Source organism: Melanerpes formicivorus, unplaced genomic scaffold (genome assembly GCF_026170545.1).
Source record: "Melanerpes formicivorus ecotype bairdi unplaced genomic scaffold, bMelFor1.0.p_v2 SCAF_6, whole genome shotgun sequence".
In the NCBI taxonomy this organism is placed as follows: domain Eukaryota; kingdom Metazoa; phylum Chordata; class Aves; order Piciformes; family Picidae; genus Melanerpes; species Melanerpes formicivorus.
In genome coordinates this window covers 28,312,767-28,333,971 of record NW_027142358.1, presented here as the reverse complement: position 1 = coordinate 28,333,971, position 21,205 = coordinate 28,312,767, and the positions used below count along the sequence as shown (strand labels likewise).

At 43.7% G+C, this 21,205-nt stretch overlaps 2 protein-coding genes across 2 annotated transcripts in view; one reads left to right on the top strand and one right to left on the bottom strand.

Annotated features, from left to right (window-relative positions):
- The window catches only part of LOC137441646 (dolichyl-diphosphooligosaccharide--protein glycosyltransferase subunit 4-like), a 48,040-nt gene extending 41,298 nt beyond the window's left edge, over positions 1-6,742 (top strand). Inside the window, exon 2 of the mRNA XM_068139263.1 lies at positions 6,442-6,742. Within this exon, the coding sequence (XP_067995364.1) occupies positions 6,442-6,572 (131 nt within the window). The 3' untranslated portion in view covers positions 6,573-6,742. The remainder of the gene's footprint in view (positions 1-6,441) is intronic.
- Positions 1-21,205, bottom strand: part of MGMT (O-6-methylguanine-DNA methyltransferase) — a 167,114-nt gene that overhangs the window by 121,093 nt on the left and 24,816 nt on the right. The gene's annotated exons all lie outside the window — the stretch shown is intronic.

Genomic DNA, 21,205 nt, shown 5'->3' with positions numbered 1-21,205 from the left:
GAAGTAGAAAGCTTCAACAACAAATCATTTACAAGTTGGGTTGGTTTTTTTGGGTTGGTGGGTTTTTTTTTGTGCTTTCTTCTTTTTTTTTGTACAGTACTGCTAATGGACGGAGTTGATAATCAAAGGAAAAATGTAATCACTTATGTTAAGCAATCCATGGACCTAAGTCAATGTAGCACAAACAACCATTATGCAAAATTATGACATTAAAAGGGAGAAAAAAAAATCACTACTGCAGACTTTGCATTTTACACAGACTAACAACTTTGGAGGAATTAAACAGGTGAGCATCATAGAATCATGAATGGTAGGGGTTGGAAGGGACCCCTGAAGCTCATCGAGTCCAACTCGCCTGCCAAAGCAGGATCACCTAGGGCAGGTTGCACAGGAATACATCAAAGCAGATTTGTAGAGTCTCTAGAGAAGGAGAAACCCTTTGCTTCCAAAACACTGCTTTTATTCTACCCAATCTCAAAAAGTATAGAATCACAGAATCCCAGGTTGGAAGGGACCTCAAGGATCATTTGGCCCAAGCTTTCTTGGCAGAAGTATGGTCTAGACAAGCTGTCCCAGCACCCTGTCCCAGTGAATCTTTCAAGTCTCCAACATTGGCAACTCTGCCACTTCCCTGGGGAGATTATTCATTTATTCCAGTGGCTGATTGTCCTTGTTGTGAATAATTTTCCTCTTGTGTTCGACTGGAATCCCCCCAGGAGTAGAATAGAATAGAATAGAATAAACCAGGTTGGAAGAGACCTTCAAGATCATCGTGTCCAACCTATCACCCAACACCACCTAATCAACTAACCCATGTAACCAAGCACCCTGTCAAGTCTCCTCCTGAACACCTCCAGTGACGGCGATTCCACCACCTCCCCGGGCAGTCCATTCCAATGGACAATCACTCTCTCTGTGTAAAACTTCCTCCTGACCTCCAGCCTGAACTTCCCCTGGAGCAGCCTGAGACTGTGTCCTCTTGTTCTGGTGCTGGCTGCGTGGGAGAAGAGACCAACCTCTGCCTGTTTACAACCCCCCTTCAGGTAGTTGTAGAGAGCAATAAGGTCACCCCCGAGTCTCCTCCTCTCCAGGCTAAGCAGCCCCAGCTCCCTCAGTCTCTCCTCATAGGGCTTGAGTAACTCGTCCCCACCACCCCTTCTCTTTTCCATGTGACTCCTTATAAAAAGGGAGTCTCCGTTTTGTAGCCGCTCTTTAAAGGCTGGAATACGGTGACAAGGTGTTACTTTTCTCAAGGCTGCACAAATCCACGTTGGAAGAAAACCTGGAGGAATGAAGTTCCATCCTCTCAGTAGACAATAACATGATTGCAACACACTACACCCTGAAAGAAACCTCTGTTTCCACCCAGTAACAGCTGATCAAGCAACTTCTCCACGCACTAATTAAAACTCGAAGGAAGTAGAGGAGGGGGTTTGGTTTCTTGGGGTTTGTTGTTTTGTGTCTTTTTCTTTTTTCTTTTTTCATTTCACAATCAAATCACAGAATTGGAAGAGATTTTCATCTTCAACCTGGAGTGAGGTTTGCTGCCCTGAATTAGACCTGACACCAGTAACAAAGGGGATTCTGTAATGGACATCAGCTCTTACGATGCAGTGCATTAATGGGCATCATGGTGAACATAATCTGTCAGGAATGGTCACAATGAAGATGTTCTCCTGATTAATGTTCCACTAGATCTGTATTTAATAATTGATACAATTTGTATTAACTTTCAAATTGCCACCACTGTGGTGGACGAGGTAACGGAATAACCCACAAACAAGTCAAAGTGATAATTTTACAGAGGAAAACGTTCCTGGGCAATTAAATCTGGTTGGTTCATACAGGTTCAAGATGTAGAGAGATGAATTATTGTGGAACAAAGCTGTGCATTCAAATAATCCAAGGGAAGAATTCTAAGAGGTCATAAATACTTTATAAATCACATTAATATTAGGGTTTGGTATTAGTGCATTTTATAATCTGATAAATTGTGGGTTTAAATGTTATCCCCTGAAATCTATGCCTCTATAAAATTAACAAACTTTAAAAGTCATGAGTTTTGCTTATAAACAGTATCTCCATTAATTTTTTCTGCTCTTTGAGCTGAGAAACAGCAAGGTTAGAGCGGTAAAAAATGGTCATTCGACATTCATCCACCCAGTCCTTGTTTTTATACAAAGACCTGAGCATCCCTTCCTGAAGCATTGGTCAAGAGTCTCCGACGCTATCCTATCAGGATGATTAATGAAGGCACCTTTCTCCCAGAATGTCAGGCTCTGCCTTTTTAACAACTGACCTTTCATAGAATACTACTGAACTCATAATTCCACTTTTGTTCAGATTCTTATTAGTGGAGTTAAAATTAATACTTATGGGAATGATGGCTAAGGTGATGCACAGTAAATCTTCCAGCACATCAACCTTCTGCACCGGCTACCCAAGGAATAGCACCTGCATTTGGCTGCTTCAATAGCATAAGTATTCCACTAAAACTCTGTGTCCTTTTAAAAGACAAATTAGGTCAATATTCCATCCTCTTTCAAGCACAAAGCTGTACATATGGAGAAAGGCTTTCAAAGTTCAGATATCCTCACAAAATAGTTAATGGCTACTGTATATGAAGGAGTTGTTAGTCCTGCTGCACAGCTGGAAGCTTCCAAGATGATGTTCAGTCCCTTCCAACCCCTACCATTCTGTGATGATTCCAACATCATTGGAAGGAGATGGCTATTGTTCTGCTGCAATCTGCTGAGACACCACCTGCAGTTCTGGATCCAGATATGGAGTCCTCAGCACAGCAGAGACATGGATCTGTTGGAGCAGGGACAGAGAAGGCCATGGGAATGACAAGAGGGCTAGAAGACCTCTGCTTGGAGGCCAAGCTGAGAGAATTTGGATTCTTCAGCCTGAAAAAGAGAAGGCTCCAGGGAGACCTTTTGGTGATCTTATAATGGTTAAAGAGGTCAGAGAGAAATCTGGGGACAGACTTTAACAGGGCCTTTTGTGACAAGACAAGGGGTGATGGTTTGCACTAAAAGAAGGAGATTCAAATTGGAGAGAAGAAAAACAAGAGTTCACAGAATCATAGAATGGTTTGGATTGGAATGAACCTTAAGTTTCAACTCCCCTGTCATAGGCAGGGACACCTTCCACTAACCAGGTTGCTCAAGGCCCCATCCAGCCTAGTCTCAAATACCTTCAGAAAAAAGGTATCCACAACTCCAGGCAACCTGTTCCAGTGTCTCACCACCCTCCCTGTAAAGATTTTGCTCCTAAAATCTGGACTAAATCTGCCCTCCTCAAGCTTCAAAAAGATGTGAAACTGAATTGAGATGGGAAACAATCACAACACGTGCTCTGGCATGTCAACTGTCTGAGCCATCACCCAACTGGCAGCAATCCTGGTGTAAAACACAAAATAACAGAAGCAAACTGCAGCTTAATTTTCCCCCCCACATTCATTCACATTTGTATGGAGCCCCTTCACGTTCATTACCAGAGAAGGCAGCTGGGTTATGGCTCCATATTGTGTCTTGCAAACACAATGCCGTTTGCACTGCTCCAACCCTCGCAAAGCAAAGAGGCCAGGAGGATTTCACTCTAAATGAGGGTTTCCAGAACAAAGTTAGAGGACGCTGGAATGGATTTCAACCTCCTCCTAGAGCTCAGCATTATTTGGAAGGTCAGCTGGGCTGAAATTTAACTGCTGCATAACTGAAGAGCAGAAATAGAACCACAGAATCATTTAGGTTGAAAAAGACCTTCAAGTTTATGAAGTCCAATCACTAGCCCTACTTTACCAAGTTCACCAGTAAGCCATATTGCCAAGAACCACATCTCTGCATCTTTTAAACCCCTCCAGGGGTGATGATTCCACCAGTTCCCAGGGCAGCCTGTTCCAATGCTTGACAACTCTTTCAGTGAAAATGGCATTCTTAATGTTGAGCCTATACCTCCCCTGGAGCAGCCTGAGGCCATACCCTCTTGTTCTATCAGCAATTACTTAGAAGAAGAGACCAACTCCCACCTCACACCAATCACCTTTCAGGGAGTTACAGAGAGGAGGTCCCCTCAGCTTCCTCTTCTCTAGACTAAAGAACTCCAGTTCCCTCAGCTGCTCCTCATACAACCTGTTCTCTAGGCCCTTCACCATCTTAGTTCTTCTTCTCAGATACCAAGAGACGTCCAGCTCCTCAGCAGTAAAACACTTCCTACAGTACACCTAATAAACTGACCTGCCTGAACACCTTTCCTGATCCTTCCCACAGACATGCATTACAGAAACAAGGAGAGCTTGAGAAATAAAACCCAGACAAAATCAAAGGCAAAGTTACAGTCTGAAGAGAAACAGAGTGAAAACATAACACACAGAAGTGTCAGATTTGGGAGCATTTGTTTCAGCAATGCAACTGTTTAATAAATTAATAAATATATGTTAGCTTTGATAGTTCTTTAAGGGTTCAATAAAACAAAGAATTAACATGCAACAGGCAGCATAATGATACAAAACAGAAATATCTTCAAGTGACCCAAAGCATAGAATGGGCTGGGCTGGAAGGAACCTTAAAGATCACCTAGTTCAATCCCTGCTTCCATAGGCAGGGATACCTTCCACTAGAAGAGGTTGCTCAAGGCCTTACCCAATCTGGCCTTGAACACCTCCAGGGAGAGAGCATCCACAGCCTCCTAGGGCAACCTGTTCCAGGGTCTCACCACCCTCACTGGAAAGAATTTCTTCCTAATCTCCAGTTGTAACCTCCCCTCTTCCAGCTCAAAGCCATTGGCCATCATCCTGTCACCACAAAAATTGTAAAAAGTCCCTCTGCAGCTCTCCTGTAGTCCACTTCAGGTCTAGAAGACCGCTTTAAGCTCTCTTCAAAGCCTTCTCTTCTCCAAGCTCAACAGCCTCGACTCTCTCAGTGTGTCCCAACAGGGGAGGTATTCCAACCTTCTAATCATCTTTGTGGACCTCCTTGTGCACCCAATGTTTAACCCAACCTGCAGGTTGTCCAGGGTGGTGGTGGAGTCACCATCACTGGAGGGGTTCAAGGAACGAGTGGACATGGCACATGGGGATGTGGTTTAATGGCCATGGTGATGTTGGGTTGATGGCTGGACTCAATGATCATAGAGGTCTTTTCCAACCAAAACAATTCTATGATTCTCTAAGTTACAAAGAAATCCAACAAAAAATGAAAATGAACTTTTAGTCCTAGCACACTGGACTAAAACAAAAATCACTGAAAGTGGCTGTTTAGGTGATGTTGCCTTCAAAACAAGAAATTTTACTGTACATGCAGTTTTGTCATCTATAAAATACTTCAAATTCACATTCCAGGGAAGCTCAGAGCCTAAACACAGCACTATCAGCAAGTAAAGTGTTATCAAGAATGTGTATCCCAGCTCCTTCTTGTTTTGCTTCAGCTTCCTCATACCTGGGGGTTGTTTTTTGGCCATTTGGCATCTTTTTACTGTGATTTATTGTGACTTCAGACTATTCTTTGTTCATTTTCAAATTACCTGCATGCACTGGAAATCAGACACATCACGAGCATGGTTTTTTTGTTGTTGCTGGATGCTTTTGTTGCCTGCTCTTGTTATTGCTGCAAGTTGTATGAAGAGAGAATTTAAAGCTGTACTTCCCAGAACAGGCAGGAAGCAAGACATGCTATCAGAACCCTGAGGATATCCTCTGTTTCACACTGAAACATAAATCTCAAAAAAATCCAGGGGACATCTGCATAAATGAAGAGTATCTGGACAACCTCAGAGTCATAAGCAATACTAGCCAGGGCACAGAAAACTTCTGACCTTCAGGGCTTGAAAGTTGATCCCAACCATGACCAACAGACATTGCAACCATACTTTGAGCAGAGTTAAAAAAGGTTTAATGGACACAACCGTCTAAAGCAGAAAAACTTCCAAAAATTGAGTCACAGAATCATTTCAGCTGGAAAAGACCTTCAAGATCCTTGAGTCCAACAATTTTCTAACTTTACCAAGGCTAGTGCTAAACTATGTACCTCAGCACCATCACAGAATCTTAGCTTAGGTTGGAAGGAACTTAAGAGACCAAATCCCCTTGCCATGTGCACGGACACCTCTCAACTAGACTTGGTTACTCAAAGCTTCATCTAATTTAGCCTTGAACACCTCCCGAGAGGGGGCATTCACAACCTTTCAGGACAATGGTGTTCCAGAGTCTCACCACCTTCATATTGAAGAAATTCTTCCAAAGATCCAGCCTAAATCTACTCTCTCTCAGCTTAAAACCATTCCCCTTTCTCCCATTGCTACACACCCCTATGAGAAGTCCCTCTACAGCCTTCCTGTAAGATCCTGTCAGCTATAAGCTGCGCAAGGAGACGTGTCAGTAGCGGCGGGACCGGCAGCGCTTCCCAGACAGGCTTGGGGCCGGTGGTACTGGTGGGCTATGAGCACATGCCCCCGGCAGGATTATCACAGACGTGCAGCTTGCCATTTTTGCCAACACGCTGGGCGTGTCGCTCTTCCTCCTTGTTGCCCTCTACCACTATGTGGCTGTCAACAACCCCAAGAAGCAGGAGTGAGGTGACATGAGGGCTGCGCTGCACCGCCCCGTGACACAGTGGCCATGGAGGAGCAGGGACCATCCAAGCACAGCCTGGAGCCCTGCAGGATCAGTGTGGTGCTGCAGTGAGGCAGGATGCTGAGCTTCTTCCAAACCAACTTTAACATAAATTTTTTTTTGGGAGCTGGGATTGTTTAGCCTGGAGAAGAGGAGGCTCAGGGGTGACCTCTACAACTACCTGAAGGGTGGTTGTAGCCAGGAAGGGGTTGGCCTCTTCTCCCAGGCAACCAGCACCAGAACAAGGGGACACAGTCTCAAGCTGCGCCAGGGGAGGTTCAGACTCGAGGTGAGGAGGAAGTTCTTCACCGAGCGAGTCATTCGTCATTGGAACGGGTTGCCCAGGGAGGTGGTTGAGTCATCGACCCTGGAGGCATTCAAGGGGAGATTGGACGTGGCACTTGGTGCCATGGTCTAGTCATGGGGTCTGTGTTGATAGGTTGGACTCGATGATCCTCGAGGTCCTTTCCAACCTAAGTGATACTGTGATACTGTGATACTGTGATACTGTGATAAGGTCCCCCTGGATTCTTCTATTCTTCAGGCTGAACAACCCTAGCTCCCTCAACCTACCCTCACAGCATTGGTTCTCCAGCCCACATCTCTGCAGCTTTGAATTCCCTCCAGGGAGGCATATTGTTAGGGAGCCTGTTCAAGTATTTGAGAACCCCTTTCAGTGAAGAAGTTTCTTCTAATATCCAACCTAAAGCCTAAATCTGGTGCACCTTGAGGCTATTTCCTCTTGTCATAGTTCCAAGTGCAAAAAGCCTTCAAAAGCAAGCCACAAACATCCCACAAAAGACCAAATCCACCTTCCTTAGTTGTCCCTGCCATCACTGGCAGAAGAAATCACACTCTTTCAAAGGATTCAAGTAGAGTATAGAGTCAAGAGGTGCTCTGTGTCAGGGAGATAGAAAGGGTGAGATGGGGAGATCACAGAATTGTTTTGGCTGGAAAAGCCCTGGAAGGTCATCGAGTTCAATCACCATTAATGGCCACCATGGCCATTAAACCATATCCCAAAGTGCCATGTCCACACATTTTTTTAATATCTACAGGGATGGTGACACCACCACCTCCCTGGGCAGAATATTCCAATGCCTGACCACTCCTGTAGCAAAGAAATTTTTCCTAACCTATAATGTAAACCTCCCCAGGCATAATTTCAGGCCATTTCCTCTCATTCTATCACCTGGTACTAGAGAGACAAGACCACACCCCACCTGGCTCCAAACCCCTAGAAAGGAGTTGTAGAGAGCAATGAGGTCTCCCTTCAGCCTCCTCTTCTTCAGACTAAACAATCCCAGTTCCCTCAGTCGCTACTCAAAAGACTGGATTTCCAGGCCCTTCACTAGCTTTGCTGCCCTTCAGGTCAATCTGGGCTCTGGAATTTCAGAGGCACAAACAGAAGATGTTTTCCATATTCTTCAGGTGCTCATGTCAGTATTTAAAATGAGAATAAACTCTTTTCTGAGGTGAAGAACGTTCATGAGCTGTGAAGAATGACTACTTCCAAATTATTGAGGTATTACATTCCAAATTGCCTTAATATACACTGAATTATATTTATGACCAAGTTTCACACAGTTTTTAAACTTTCAGAATTGAGTCTAAAAATAAGGCAGGAGATATTCTCCATCCTCCTTCTCCCTTATACTCAGGTATTGACTCATCGGGCTATTCAGTGCAGTTCTCTCTCACAGGAGTCTTTCTAAAAGTTGTGTTTTACTCAGCAGATTTGTAGTTTGTACATTGACAGGCTGCCCAAAGAGGTTGTGCAGTCTCGTTCTCTGGAGAGATTCCAAATTTATCTGGACATTTCAATCCTGGGCAAGCTGCTCTGTGTGACCCTGCTTTAACAGGGGGATTGGACTGGATGATCTCCAGAGGTCCCTTCCAACCCTCACCATGCTGAGACTGTGATTCCAAGTTGAGTGCTATTTCCATCACTTCCAAAATTAATTCACAAGCTGGAACACATGAAGTTCCACCTAAACATCAGGAAAACCTTTTTTTACTTTGGGGGTGACCAAGTTTGTCACAAAGTTCCACGGAACAGCTTGGTACCTGAATATAATGCTAGCAGAACTTTAACCTAGAAGCTCAGAGCTTTCAGAAGAACACTGAAGTCTGGGATATACATCAGTGCCCTGTTACCTCTTCATCCTTCCTGGCTGATGTAGCACTAGGTATCACAAAACAAGATGCCCACTCCATCCCGTGGTGAGGCACTTTGCACTGCTCCAGGAGCACTGCTGCTGCTCAGAGTTTTACAATTCTGATGCAAAATGGGAAACAAGAAGAGAATTGATACAGAAGCAGCACTAAATGTTTCATCCTATCAGCAATTATCCGTGTTCCTTGAGTATCTTCTGCTGGATAACTTGTTTAATTTCAATTACTGAAGAGGACCTGCAGGGAGGCTGGGGAGGGACTGTTTAGAAGGGCTTATAGCAATAGGATGAGAGGCAATAGTTTGAAACTGGAGCAGGGGAGATTTAGATTGGATGTTAGGAGGAAGTTCTTTACTGGAACAGGTTGCCCAGAGGTATGGTTGAGGCTCTGTCCCTGCAGACATTCAATATCAGTCTTGATGTGTTCCTGGGCAGCCTGAGATAGCTGAAGGTGCTTACTGAAGGGAGGGTTGCATAAAATGATCTTTGAGGGTCCCTTCCAACCAAATGCAATCTGTGAATCTTAGTGAGAAGATAACATGACATGCCACTCTGCAACAGTTAGACATTTCCCTTGCTTTACTTTAGCCTAACAATGCCACCCTGATTAATATTTCCCATATCCAAACCAGCCCTAGCCTTCCAAAGAAAAAAGTCCTTGACCAAAATATCAGAGGATATTAAACTGAGAAGTGATCCTACTGATGCAAATCATTAAATCTATTTGCATTTGCTTACTGAACCCTAACACAGAAATTAAACTACATAGTGTGGGAAAAAGAGCTGGTTTTGCATGGTTAAAAGGAGACATCTTGGAAGATCCAAGCTCTATGTCATTAATTTTCCTTCTCCCCCTCATTAACAAGTAAAATGTTTTCACTGCTTGAAAAGTTTTAATAAATAGGAAAAAGCAGGGCAGCTGACATAAGTTTTTAATGTAATATACAAGAGCTTTTAATATTTTTACATATATTAATGCAAAAGCTAAAAATAAATGTTAAAAGGTTACATTTGTGAAGAAAGAAAAATGGCATTTACAGTTACAGGAGAAGGTTTGAGAAGTTAACTCTTTCTTTTCCAGTATGGACTTTTGAAGACCATTTGCCATTGAAATGAAATTCAGTATAATTGCAAAGGTGAATCACTGTAGAGGGGATATGTGGGTTAAGGACACATACTGCTTCATCTCTGCCTTTTTACTATGCTTTGTCCTACCAAGCCTGAAATTCTTTTTATACAGAGTTGTTTTAACAATAGGTATAATTACCACAAGACTCTCTGAGTCTTACTGCAAATGCATGAGACAAAGTAGAACCTGGGAGTGATGGTAGACAAGTTCACCATGAGCCAGCAATGTGCCCTTGTACACAAGAAAGCCAATGGTCTCCTGGGGTGCATTAAGATTGTGACCAGCAGGTCAAGGGAAGTTCTCCTACCCGTCTACTCAGGCTGTTTAGCCTGGAGAAGACCAGCCTCAGAGGGGATCTGATCAATGCTCAATAAAGGGTGGAGGGCAAGAGGATGGGGACAGGACAAAGGGCAACAGGCACAAACTGGCAGAAGAGGCAACAGGCAACAAGAGGTTCCACCTGAAGATGAGGAGAAAGTTCTTTGCTGTGAGGGTGCTGGAGCTCTGGAGCAGGCTGCTCAGAGAGGTAGTGGAGTCTCCTCCTCTGGAGAGATTCCAAATCCTCCTGGACATTACAATCCTGGACAAGATGTGGTGGGTAAACCTTCTTTAGCAGGGGCTTGGACTGGACGATCTCCAGAGGACCCTTCCGACCCCCATCATGCTGGGATTCTGTGATAGTAGCCAAGGAAGGCCAGCTATTGCAGCTGTCACCTCCAGCTAGAGGTGAGGAAAGCCACTCAACACCACATAAACCTGAGGAATCCTGGTAGAATCAGAGGATTTTGCTTGGAAGAGACCTTTAAGATCATCAAAAGTCCAATACCAACCTACTCAAATGAACTACTTCTCCAACACTGTACATCCTTTTCATCAGAGATTTTTGCACAGCCAAGGCACTTCAGGTAGATATCTGAGACACTTCTGACCAAAATTCTGTTTGGAATTCAATTCTCACTTAAGGAGGGCTGCAAGAAGGATTCCCATTATTCAGATGGATGTCATTCCTTACACCCCGCTGTTGATCTGGCTTTAAGCCCTTCTCAGCATTATCTACATATCTAGGTGACTTTTGGAGTACCAGAGGACTAAGATGAAGAGTTACAATATTTAGGAACACCCCCTAATTCAGATACATAATAAAAACATTATCCATGTTTAAAAACATTATCCATGTTATTATGTTGCCCATTTTCTCATCTTTAGAGCAAGGATTTGCAATGGAAAAATGCTCCATTGCATTAATCTACCTCTGGCACAAGAAGTGGAAATGTTCCATTCATGGCCTGAATTAGAGAATTATTGGGCTGCATCAAAAGCAGCATGACCAGCAGGATAAGGGAGGTGATTCTTCCCCTCTACTCTGCTCTGGTGACACTCTACCTGACATACAGTTCTGTGGCCCCCAACACAAGGGACAAGGCTGTTGGAGCGGGCCCAGAGCAGGTCACAAAGATCATCAGAGGGCTGGAACACCTCCCCTGTGGGGATGGGATGAGAGCTGGTGCTGTTCAGCCCAGAGGAAAAAAGGCTCCAGAGAGATCTTAGAGTAGCCTTCCAGTACCTGAATGAGGCTACAAGAAAGCTGGGGAGGGACATTTTACAAGGGCTTGTACTGATAGGAGAAGGGGCAATGGCTTTGAGCTGGAAGAGGGGAGGTTACAACTGGAGATTAGGAAGAAATTCTTTCCAGTGAGGGTGGTGAGACACTGGAACAGGTTCCCTAGGGACTTTATAGATGCCCCCATCCTGAAGGTGTTCAAGGGCAGGTTGGATGAGGCCTTGAGCAACCTCTTCTAGTGGAAGATGTCCCTGCCCATAGCCAGGGGGTGGAACTACATGATCTTCCAAACCATTCTATGATTCTATAAGATACACTGGGCATGGTATCTGTGGCACTGCATACTTCAGTGTGTCAGGAAAAGAATAAAAAAAGTCTTTCTTGAGAAATTTCTTGGAGGGATGATGCTGCATAGACAAATTCTCACACTCCTCTGATGAAATTATTTTTCCAGCACTATTGAAGCTCTACATCTTCTGCCTGAGAAATAAACCCATCATATTTGTGGTATTTTCAAGTGGGTGTCTGCACAAGTTATATTATCTAATATGGTGTGTTGTTATTTTTGCCAGTTTAAAATATCACCACTGTAAAAACCTGATCACTGCCTTCTTACAATACTTCTTGCTGTAGAAGGCACAGCCAACAGCTGAGGTTTACAAACACACACCAGTGGAGCACCGAAGCTTTTTTGTTCTGCACACTGAGGGGAAGCTCTTTGTGCTTTGACTTGGCATGGTCTATATGAGCACTAAAGGGTTTAAAACATCAGATAAGAAGCATGAATAGGTATCTTTTGTGTTTACATAGAGCCCTTAAAGGCTTCTCTGACTGGATTTCTGGACAAAAAGACAATTGAAGATTTCATAGTATCACAGAATGAAGGGATTTGCAAGGGCCTTTTGGAGATCATCCAGTTCAATACCCCTCCTAAAGCAGGGTCACCCACAGCAGCTTGCCCAGGATCACAATGGCCAGGTGGGGCTGGAATCACTCCAGAGAAGGAGACTCCAAAAGCTCTCTGGGCAGCCTGATAAAGGGCTCCAGAACTCTCACAACAAAGTTTCTCATCATCTTCAGATAGAACCTGCTGGGTTCCAGTTTGTCATGTTGCTGGACACCACTGAGAAGAGTCTGGTCCCATCCTCTTGCTACCCACCCTTTAGCTCTCACTGAGAACTGAGGAGGTCTCCTCTCAGGCTGCTCTTCTTCAGGCTAAACAGCCCTAGTTCTCAGCCCTTCCTCTCCACAGAGATGCTCCAGGCCCCTCAGCATCTTTGCAGCCTCCACTGGACCCTCTTGAACTGGGAAACCCAGAGCTGGACCTAGTACTGCAGATGTGGCTTGACTAGGGCAGAGTAGAGGGGGAGGAGAACCTCCCTTGACCTGCTGGTTGCCAAACCCACTCCTCTTTGAATCTTGCAGCAGTGCCTTTGACAGCTGAGCAGAAGCGCCGCAGCGCTGTCAGGAGAAATAGCAGATCTAAAGCACAGGATTGATTACAGTGGAGTGGCTCGAGATTCACTTCAGCTGAAGTGAGAGAGGAATCTGGGTTTTGCCAGCCGTGTGAAATAAAATCCACTGTCCACATCCAACAGGCAAAATGTCTCCTACAAACCACCACTAAAACCAGGGAATTACAGACTTGAGCTGTACGATGTGTAAGGCTTTGACATGGTCTCTGCTTCCTGGATGCTTTTAGAGCTATAAGTTTTTTGAAACACTATTTCCAATCAAAAGTTTTCATACCATGATGCAGCATAAACAATCTGTAGCATCCTCCACAAGGAACTTGTCAAAAAATACCCTAGCCCAGTTTATTTTTTAATAAAAGGAGAACTATGCTATATAATAACTCTTCCTGCCACATCCATTGAATCTACTGAAATAAAGATTGATGCCTGGATATTTGGAGACACTTCCACCAGAGAAGGTAATATTTCTTTCTCCCTCCCCCCCTCCTTTTTTTTCTCCTGTTTAAATAGACACCACTTTCTGTTATTTTGCAGTAATTTGAAGTAACAAGAATCCTCTTTCTATTGTCCAGGCAACTGCATGTTTTGTTTGCAGAGATAAGTGGCAGAAAACTCTGCAAGATTTGCAAGAGCTTAGTGCCACAAGTTGAAAGAAGCTCAGAAACTAAAGGCTTGGAAAAAGAAATGTACAGATTCATTCACAGATTTACAGCATGGGTTGGGTTGGAAAGGACCTTGATCTTTAAGTTCCAATCCCCTGTGCCATGGGCAGAAGCACCTTCCCCTAGACCAGGCTGCTCAAGGCCTCATCCAACCTGGCTGTGAATATATGTGGAAGACTGAAATTCTTTAGGTGGCTCTTCCACACAGGACACCCAAACCATAATTTCACTTTAATTACAGATATAAAAATCATAGAATCACAGAATTGTTTTGGTTGGAACAGTATCACAGTGTGATACAGTGTGATACAGACCTCTAAGGCCATCGAGTCCAACCATCAACCCAACACCACCCCAGCCAGTGCCTGAAACGAGACACAGGAGAGCTGAGGAGGGACTTTTTACAACTATTTGTAACACAGGGGCAACATATTCAAACTAGAGCAGGGTAGATTTAGATTGGACATTAGGAAGAAATTCTTTACAGTGAGGGTGGTGAGATACTGGAACAAGCTGACCAGAGAGGTTGTAGACACCTCATCCCCAGAAGTGCTTAAGACTAGGCTGGACAAAGCTTTGAGCAATCTGGTCTAGTGGAAGGTTTCCATGCCCATGGCAGGTCCCTTCCAAATCAATCCATTCTATGATTTTATTATTCTAAGTAATCCAAGCTCTTTACCCAGCCACTACCCACGGGCTTAACACTCTCAGACTGACATCAAATGCAAGCTGGATCTCAAGCCTAATCTGTTTATATTAACGCCTACAAAAGATCCATCTTATGAAGCATTTTCCAGTCACTGTAAACAGTAATTAAATACATTAAAGTGTAAAAAAGGAAAGGGCCATGCAAAGCATACTTTGATCACTGATGAGCACCATCAGCTTTGACGATTATGGTATTTAGAAGAGTAAGTGCTGTGCTTTAGCTGGCAAGACAGTGATGCATCTGGACTTGCTCAAACCCTGACTGACAGTGGACATCTTCCCCCATGGTTTCAGATGTATCACCTCAGAGAGGACAAACTCTGCTGCAGTACTTGCTAAGAAAAAAAAAATCAATCAAAAATAAATACAATTTTCTAAATATTGGGGAGATGTTGAATTTTGCCAATACTATTACTCAGCAGGCACAAACTGGCATTCAGGAGGTTCCATCTCAACATGACAAAAATCTCCTTTCCTGTGAGGGTCCTGGAGCCATGGAGCAGGCTGCCCAGAGAGGTTGTGGAGTTTGGAGAGATTCCAAACTGACCTGGCCATTGTGACCCTGGGCAAACTGCTGTGGGTGACCCTGCTATAGCAGGGGGGTTCTACTGATGATCTCCAGAGGTCCCTTCCAACTCCTACCATGCTGGGATTATGGGATTTACTGTGTGGTTACAAGGTTTTATCCTGTACCTGCTGCTGGTTGACAGCTAGTTGAAGATGAGCCAGTGTGTGCCCAGGTGGCCAAGAAGGTCAACAGCATCTTGGCTTGGATCAGCAATAGTGTGGCCAGCAGGAACAGGGCAGGGATCATACCCTTGTGCTGAGCACTGGTATGGCTACACCTTAAGTCCTGGTTTCAGTTTTTGGGGCTTCACTCCAGGAAAGGCATTGAGGTGCTAGAGCAGGTCCAAAGAAGGGTAATAAAGCTGATGAAGTCTCTAGAGCACAAGTCTTGTAAGGTACAGCTGAGGGATCCAGAGAAAAGGAAGCTGAGGGGAGGTCTCATTGCTCTCTACCACTCCCTGAGAGGAGGTTGGTGTGAAGTAGGGGTCTGTCTCTTCTCCCAGCTAACAAGCAACAGGATGAAAGGAAACAGACTCAAGTTGCCTCAGGGGAAGTTTAAACTGGTTATTTGGACGAATTTTGTCTCCAAAAGGATTGTCAAGCCTTAGAACAGGCTGCCCAGTGGAGTCATCATCATCCCTGACAGTGTTCAAAAAATGTGTAGATGTGATGCTGAGGGCCATGGCTTAGTGGTAGACTTGGCAATGGTAGGTTAATTGTTGGATTTGATTTTGGAGGTCTTTTCCAACCTTAATGATTCTGATTTTAATTAGAAAAATCTCTCCTGTTACACCATAATTTGAAGGAAGGACTGAATGGGGAGGAGTGATACCTCCTTCAAGCTACATCGCCAATAACCCTTTCATTCAAGCAAGTTGCTTCAGATGTTGACAATAAAGCAGAAATCTATTCAAAGCAGCTAAGCAGAGCAGTCACAAACCTACCTACTTCAGTCAGTTTTTAGCATGCCCTAGAGCTCCACTAAGTTTCTTAGCCTTGGCTGCTGCTTATTGGAGAAACAGGAGGAGTGGCACTCTCCCAAATGCCTCCCACTTGTAGTATCAAAGTGAGATATCACTCCCAGTAAATTTTACAGTATGAGGAATGAAACAGTTAGCAAAGTTGACATTTAAACCATCATCACTGGCTGTGATTAAATACCTCAGAGATGAGCAGGGTGGTTCACACCTCTCCAAGTTATTGTTCTAGGCTTCTACCAGACTCCCTGCACTCACTGCCTTCTCACTTGAGATTATTCTTTTGAATCTATAATAGCTGGAAACCTGTTTAAACAGATTCTGGAGAGTTTCTGATAATGTTAAACCAGCAGAGAGAGATTGACTGAAACCCTGGTGAACTCCTTGAACTGCAGATTCACCCTTTAAAGGTTTAGGCAGATTAATAATACAAGAATGGCCAAACTGGCTCTTTTTCCCTCCTCCTCTGATCTCACTTTCTAAGATGCAGGGAAATGAAACACTAGAAAGGAAATTGAAAAGAAACCTGCAAGAAATACAGAGGGCAGATGGGATCATGCTGCTTCCAAAAGAATTCCTCTTCTCAAAAGAGCATAAAGGGAAGTCTGGGGTGTTACTAGAACACCAGGGAAATGCACATTTTGATCGTTCAAAAAGCAAGTCAACCAGCCCAACCTCACTTCTCTCACACACATGAAATGGCATTAACTCCTCTGCAGTCTCTCAAATTCAAGTTTGCATCCATATCAACCAACACTCAGATTCCCACATCTATGGAGGAAGAGAAGATCATCTGCACACCTGAAGCTTGAGGAGGGTACATTTAAACTGGGTATTATAAATTCTTCACAGTAAGAGCCATGAGACACTGGAACATGCTGCCCAGGGAGGTCACGGATGTCCCCTCCCTGAAGGTGTTCAAGGCCAGATCAGATGAGGCCTTAAGCAACCTGGTCTATTGAAAGGTATTCCTGACCGTGGCAAGGGTGAGCTGGAACCTGATGATCTCGAAGGTCCCTTTCAACCCAAACCATTCTATGAATCCATGACAGTACAAATTTGATGGAGAAACCAACGAGTCAATCCACAATTGGGTGATAAAACAGCAATAGGTGGTTTCAAGTTGCTGTTTTCAGTCAGCCAATTGTTAGCACTACACTTAGCCTGCCAAATGCTTGGAAACAATTATAGCTGGTGTTCAAATTAAAGCTTTTACAGTCATGTTCAGATGAAATACCTCATTTATATAGATGAAATTTTATTTTATGCACATGTCCACACATATTCAAAAAGCTTGACTAACCCTCCCCTCCTCTCCCAACCACCACACTGATGTGTCTTGACTTTTAAACTCTGCCAGCATCACAAGGTGCAGACAAACCTCAGGTTATTACAATGACTTTCATCTCATTAATAGATCAGTTTCTTCCAGGCACACTAAAAACTGGATTTTTACTTTGTTGCTTCTCCTTTTTAGCCACATTATAGCCTGTGTTCTTAAGTTTTAAGGACAGCCATCACAGAGTAAGCTGTAATCTCAGGTGATTAATTGCACAGCGTTTTACAAGCTGTAAAAGAGCAAGATCTCCACAAGACCATTAACCAGATTCTCTTACAACTAGCAGCTCTGTCTGATAATTGCAAGCTTCAGGTATTTATATATTTCAAAGGTTTACTTATTTTTGTTGTTAAAACTCCCACTTAAGAAAAAGAAATCTATATTGATTGTTGCATGCAATTCTACATGAGAGGTCCCAAGCACTGTGGAGCAGAATACCAATATTTATTACTACTCTTGAGCTCATTATGGTTCTGTCTGACAGGGGTCCATTAAAATCAATTTTTATGTATCTTATGGTTTGTTGTTCTTTGTGTTTGGGTTTTTTTTTTTCCCTACCCAGTGTTCTTCCCATAATGTTTATTAGCCAGTTAGGTGAAACACTGGGCACTGTTTTGGTTTTATTTTACTCTGTCAAAAATAATGAGGCTGGATTTAACAACTATTCACTAGCAATGAGTAGAAGAGATTAAATGTTATCCTCCAGCACAAACATTTACAGATGGCTTTAAAATTGTTTAGACCTTTAGCATCAGGAAAGACAAAATCGAGTCCCACCTTCCACCTCTTTTTCAGGCTTAAAATTCTTTAAGGTGAGGTTATCCTCACCTTTAAGTTCTTAATTGTGAGAATGTTCTGCTTGCCATTAACTTCTGAAACACTCTTCAGTTATTCATGAAGTTCAATAAGGACTGAGCAGAGTCCTGCATCTGGGGAGGAATAACCCAAGGCACCAGTACAGACTAGGGGTCGACCTGCTGGAAAGCAGCTCCATGGAGAAATACCTTGAAGTCCTAGTGGACAGTAAGTTATCCATGGGACAGCAATGTGCCCTTGTGGCCAAGAGGGCAAATGCCATCTTGGGGTGCATCAAGAAAAACCTGTGTCCAGCAGGTCTAGGGAAGTTCTCTCCCTCTACTCTGTCCTTGTGAGACTACATCTGGAGTACTATATCCAGTTTTGGGCTGCCCAATTCAAGAGAGAGAGGGGTCTGCTGAAGAGAGTCCAACAGAGAGCTATGAGGATGATTAAGGGACTCAAACATCTCTCCTATAAAAAAAAGACTGACACCTGGGGCTGTTTAGTCTTGAGAAGACTAAGAGAGGATTTTATTAATGTTCTTATATATCTGAGGAGTGCGAGTCAAGAAAAAGGTCCCAGTCTCTTTTGACTGGTGTCCTGTGATAAGACAAGGAACAACAGGGACAAGCTGGAACATGGCAAGTTCCACCTCAACATAACAAGAAACTTTTTTGCTGTGAGGGTGGTGGAGCCTTGGAGCAGGCTACCCAGGGAGGTTGTGGAGTGTCCTCCTCTGGACACTTTCAAGACACACCTGGATGTGTTCCTGTGTCACCTGCCCTAGGTGATGCTGCTTTGCTAGCGTGGTTGGACTAGATGATCTCTAGAGGTCCCTTCCAACCCCAAACATTCAATGAGTCTATCTCTAGCATCACAATTTTTGCACATAGATTTTGTAATCACCAAGTGAAATGTTATCAAGATGCCACAAGAATAAACCAAACCAAACCAGGTTGGAAGAGACCTTCAAGATCATCGTGTCAAACCTATCAACCAATCCAACCCACCCAAACAACTAACCCATGGCACCAAGCACCCCATCAAGTCTCCTCCTGAACACCTCCAGTGACGGCAACTCCACCACCTCTTTGGGCAGCCCATTCCAATGGGCAATCACTCTCTCTGTATAGAACTTCTTCCAAATATCCAACCTGAACCTCCCCTGGCGCAGCCTGAGACTGTGTCCTCTTGTTCTGGTACTGGCTGCCTGGGAGAAGAGACCATCATCCACCTGTCTACAACCTCCCTTCAGGTAGTTGTAGAGAGTGATAAGGTCACCCCTGAGTCTCCTCTTCTCCAGGTTGAGCAATCCCAGCTCCCTCAGCCTCTCCTCATAGGGCTTGTGTTCCAAACCCCTCACCAACTTTGTTGCTCTTCTCTGGACTCGTTCCAGCAAGTCAACCTCCTTCCTAAACTGAGGGGCCCAGAACTGGACACAGTACTCGAGGTGTGGCCTAACCAGTGCAGTGTACAGGGGCAGAATGACCTCCCTGCTCCTGCTGGCCACACTGTTCTTGATGCAGGCCAGGATGCCATTGGCCCTCTTGGCTGCCTGGGCACACTGCAGGCTCATGTTCAGCCTACCATCGACCAGTACCCCCAGGTCCCTATCTGCCTGGCTGCTCTCTAGCCACTCTGACTACAGCCTCAACAACTCTGTGAGGCCAAGAAATTAAGTTCACCACTGAGAAAATATAAAGACCAAAATCAGATTAAACTTGAAGAACCAGGAAAAGGGCCTAAACTGCTTGATGCCTGTCTGAAGATGATGATCTTGAGATCTTTCTTCAACTTGGTGATGCTACACAAATCAACAGCAACTACCCCTAAGGGATTGTCCTTACAGATGGGAACAGATCTTGCCTTGCAAAGCTGCCTCAAGGAGAGGTGTGACCCATAGGTTGTGAGAAGCAGCATACAGAAGTAAATAACAAAATAGCCAGGAGCTTCTGAGGATATGGGAGTAATTGGATGGAAAGAACATCTGTGTGCTTGAAAGACCGGTTTCTCCACCTTGCCTCTCCACCACCACTCGCTCTGAAGGTATTTACTGTCCCTAAACATTCTGTTCGAAAAGAAAAGGTAAACCATGAAGTGAAACATCTGAAACCACAATATCAAAAGTCAAATACAGGTCTTTTCATCATACTTCTCTCCAGCAGAGCTACACAAAACCCAGTATAACCATACCTCTGCATCTAGTTTCTTTGTCTCTAAGAGCTTCTTTCAACAATTTGCCATTTTACTTTGAGCCTCTATCATTTAATATCCAGAACTTCAGAACTGCTGTCTTCAGCTTTTATCTTCATGCAATTCACTTTATGTCAAGAATTACACAGAAGAACACACAATCTCTTGAAGCTGTCACCTTTAAAAGCCCACAGATCTTTTTCCTACCATGCCTCCACCCACTCATTGACATTTCTTCTTCTCAAGGGTGAGGAGTCCTCGTTCTGTGATTTGTTTAGTGGTTCCTCAGGCAGATGCTGCTTTACAGCAAAGACAAGATTCAGCCTTATCCTAAATACCTCTTTATTCCCATTCCTCATCAGCCAAAATCCAATACTAGAATCAGCAGATGAAGAAACTCAAGTGCTTATTTCCATATCACTAGAGCTGGCAAAATTGTCAAATCCAGAAGGTTAAGGGTTTTTGTATGAAACAAAACCATATTTCAAACAGAATACAAATTATGCTTCATGTTCCTAATTTTACACACACTAAAATGACAAGGATAATAGGAAAACAGAAAAGGAGAAGTGCCACAAATCAATGGAGAATTTCAGAAGAAAAAATTAGGAAAGAAAAAGAAGCCAAACCTGTCTGAGACTTGTCAGAGAAAGTTCTGCTGTAAGACTGTGGCAAAGGCTGCAATTCTATCACTAAAACCAGCTGAAGAAATCAGCCTGAAATAAGCAGCATCAGGAAATTTCATTTTGGCAGAAGAATTTGGCTAAGAAATTTGACAATTCTGACAGAATTCAATGCTCCTTCTGCAAAAGTCACTGAGAATTTTGTCATAAATAAAGAAAAGACCAAGGATCTGAACAAGACTGATGTACTTCAGCAGATTAAACTGCACTTGTATTCAGCAGTAAGATGTATTCACACCTTCTCAATCAATTCTGTAGCATCTACATTCCACAATTCATCATCTGTTTTGGATTCCAAAAGACAGCAGAGCTATGGAAAGCCAACCAAA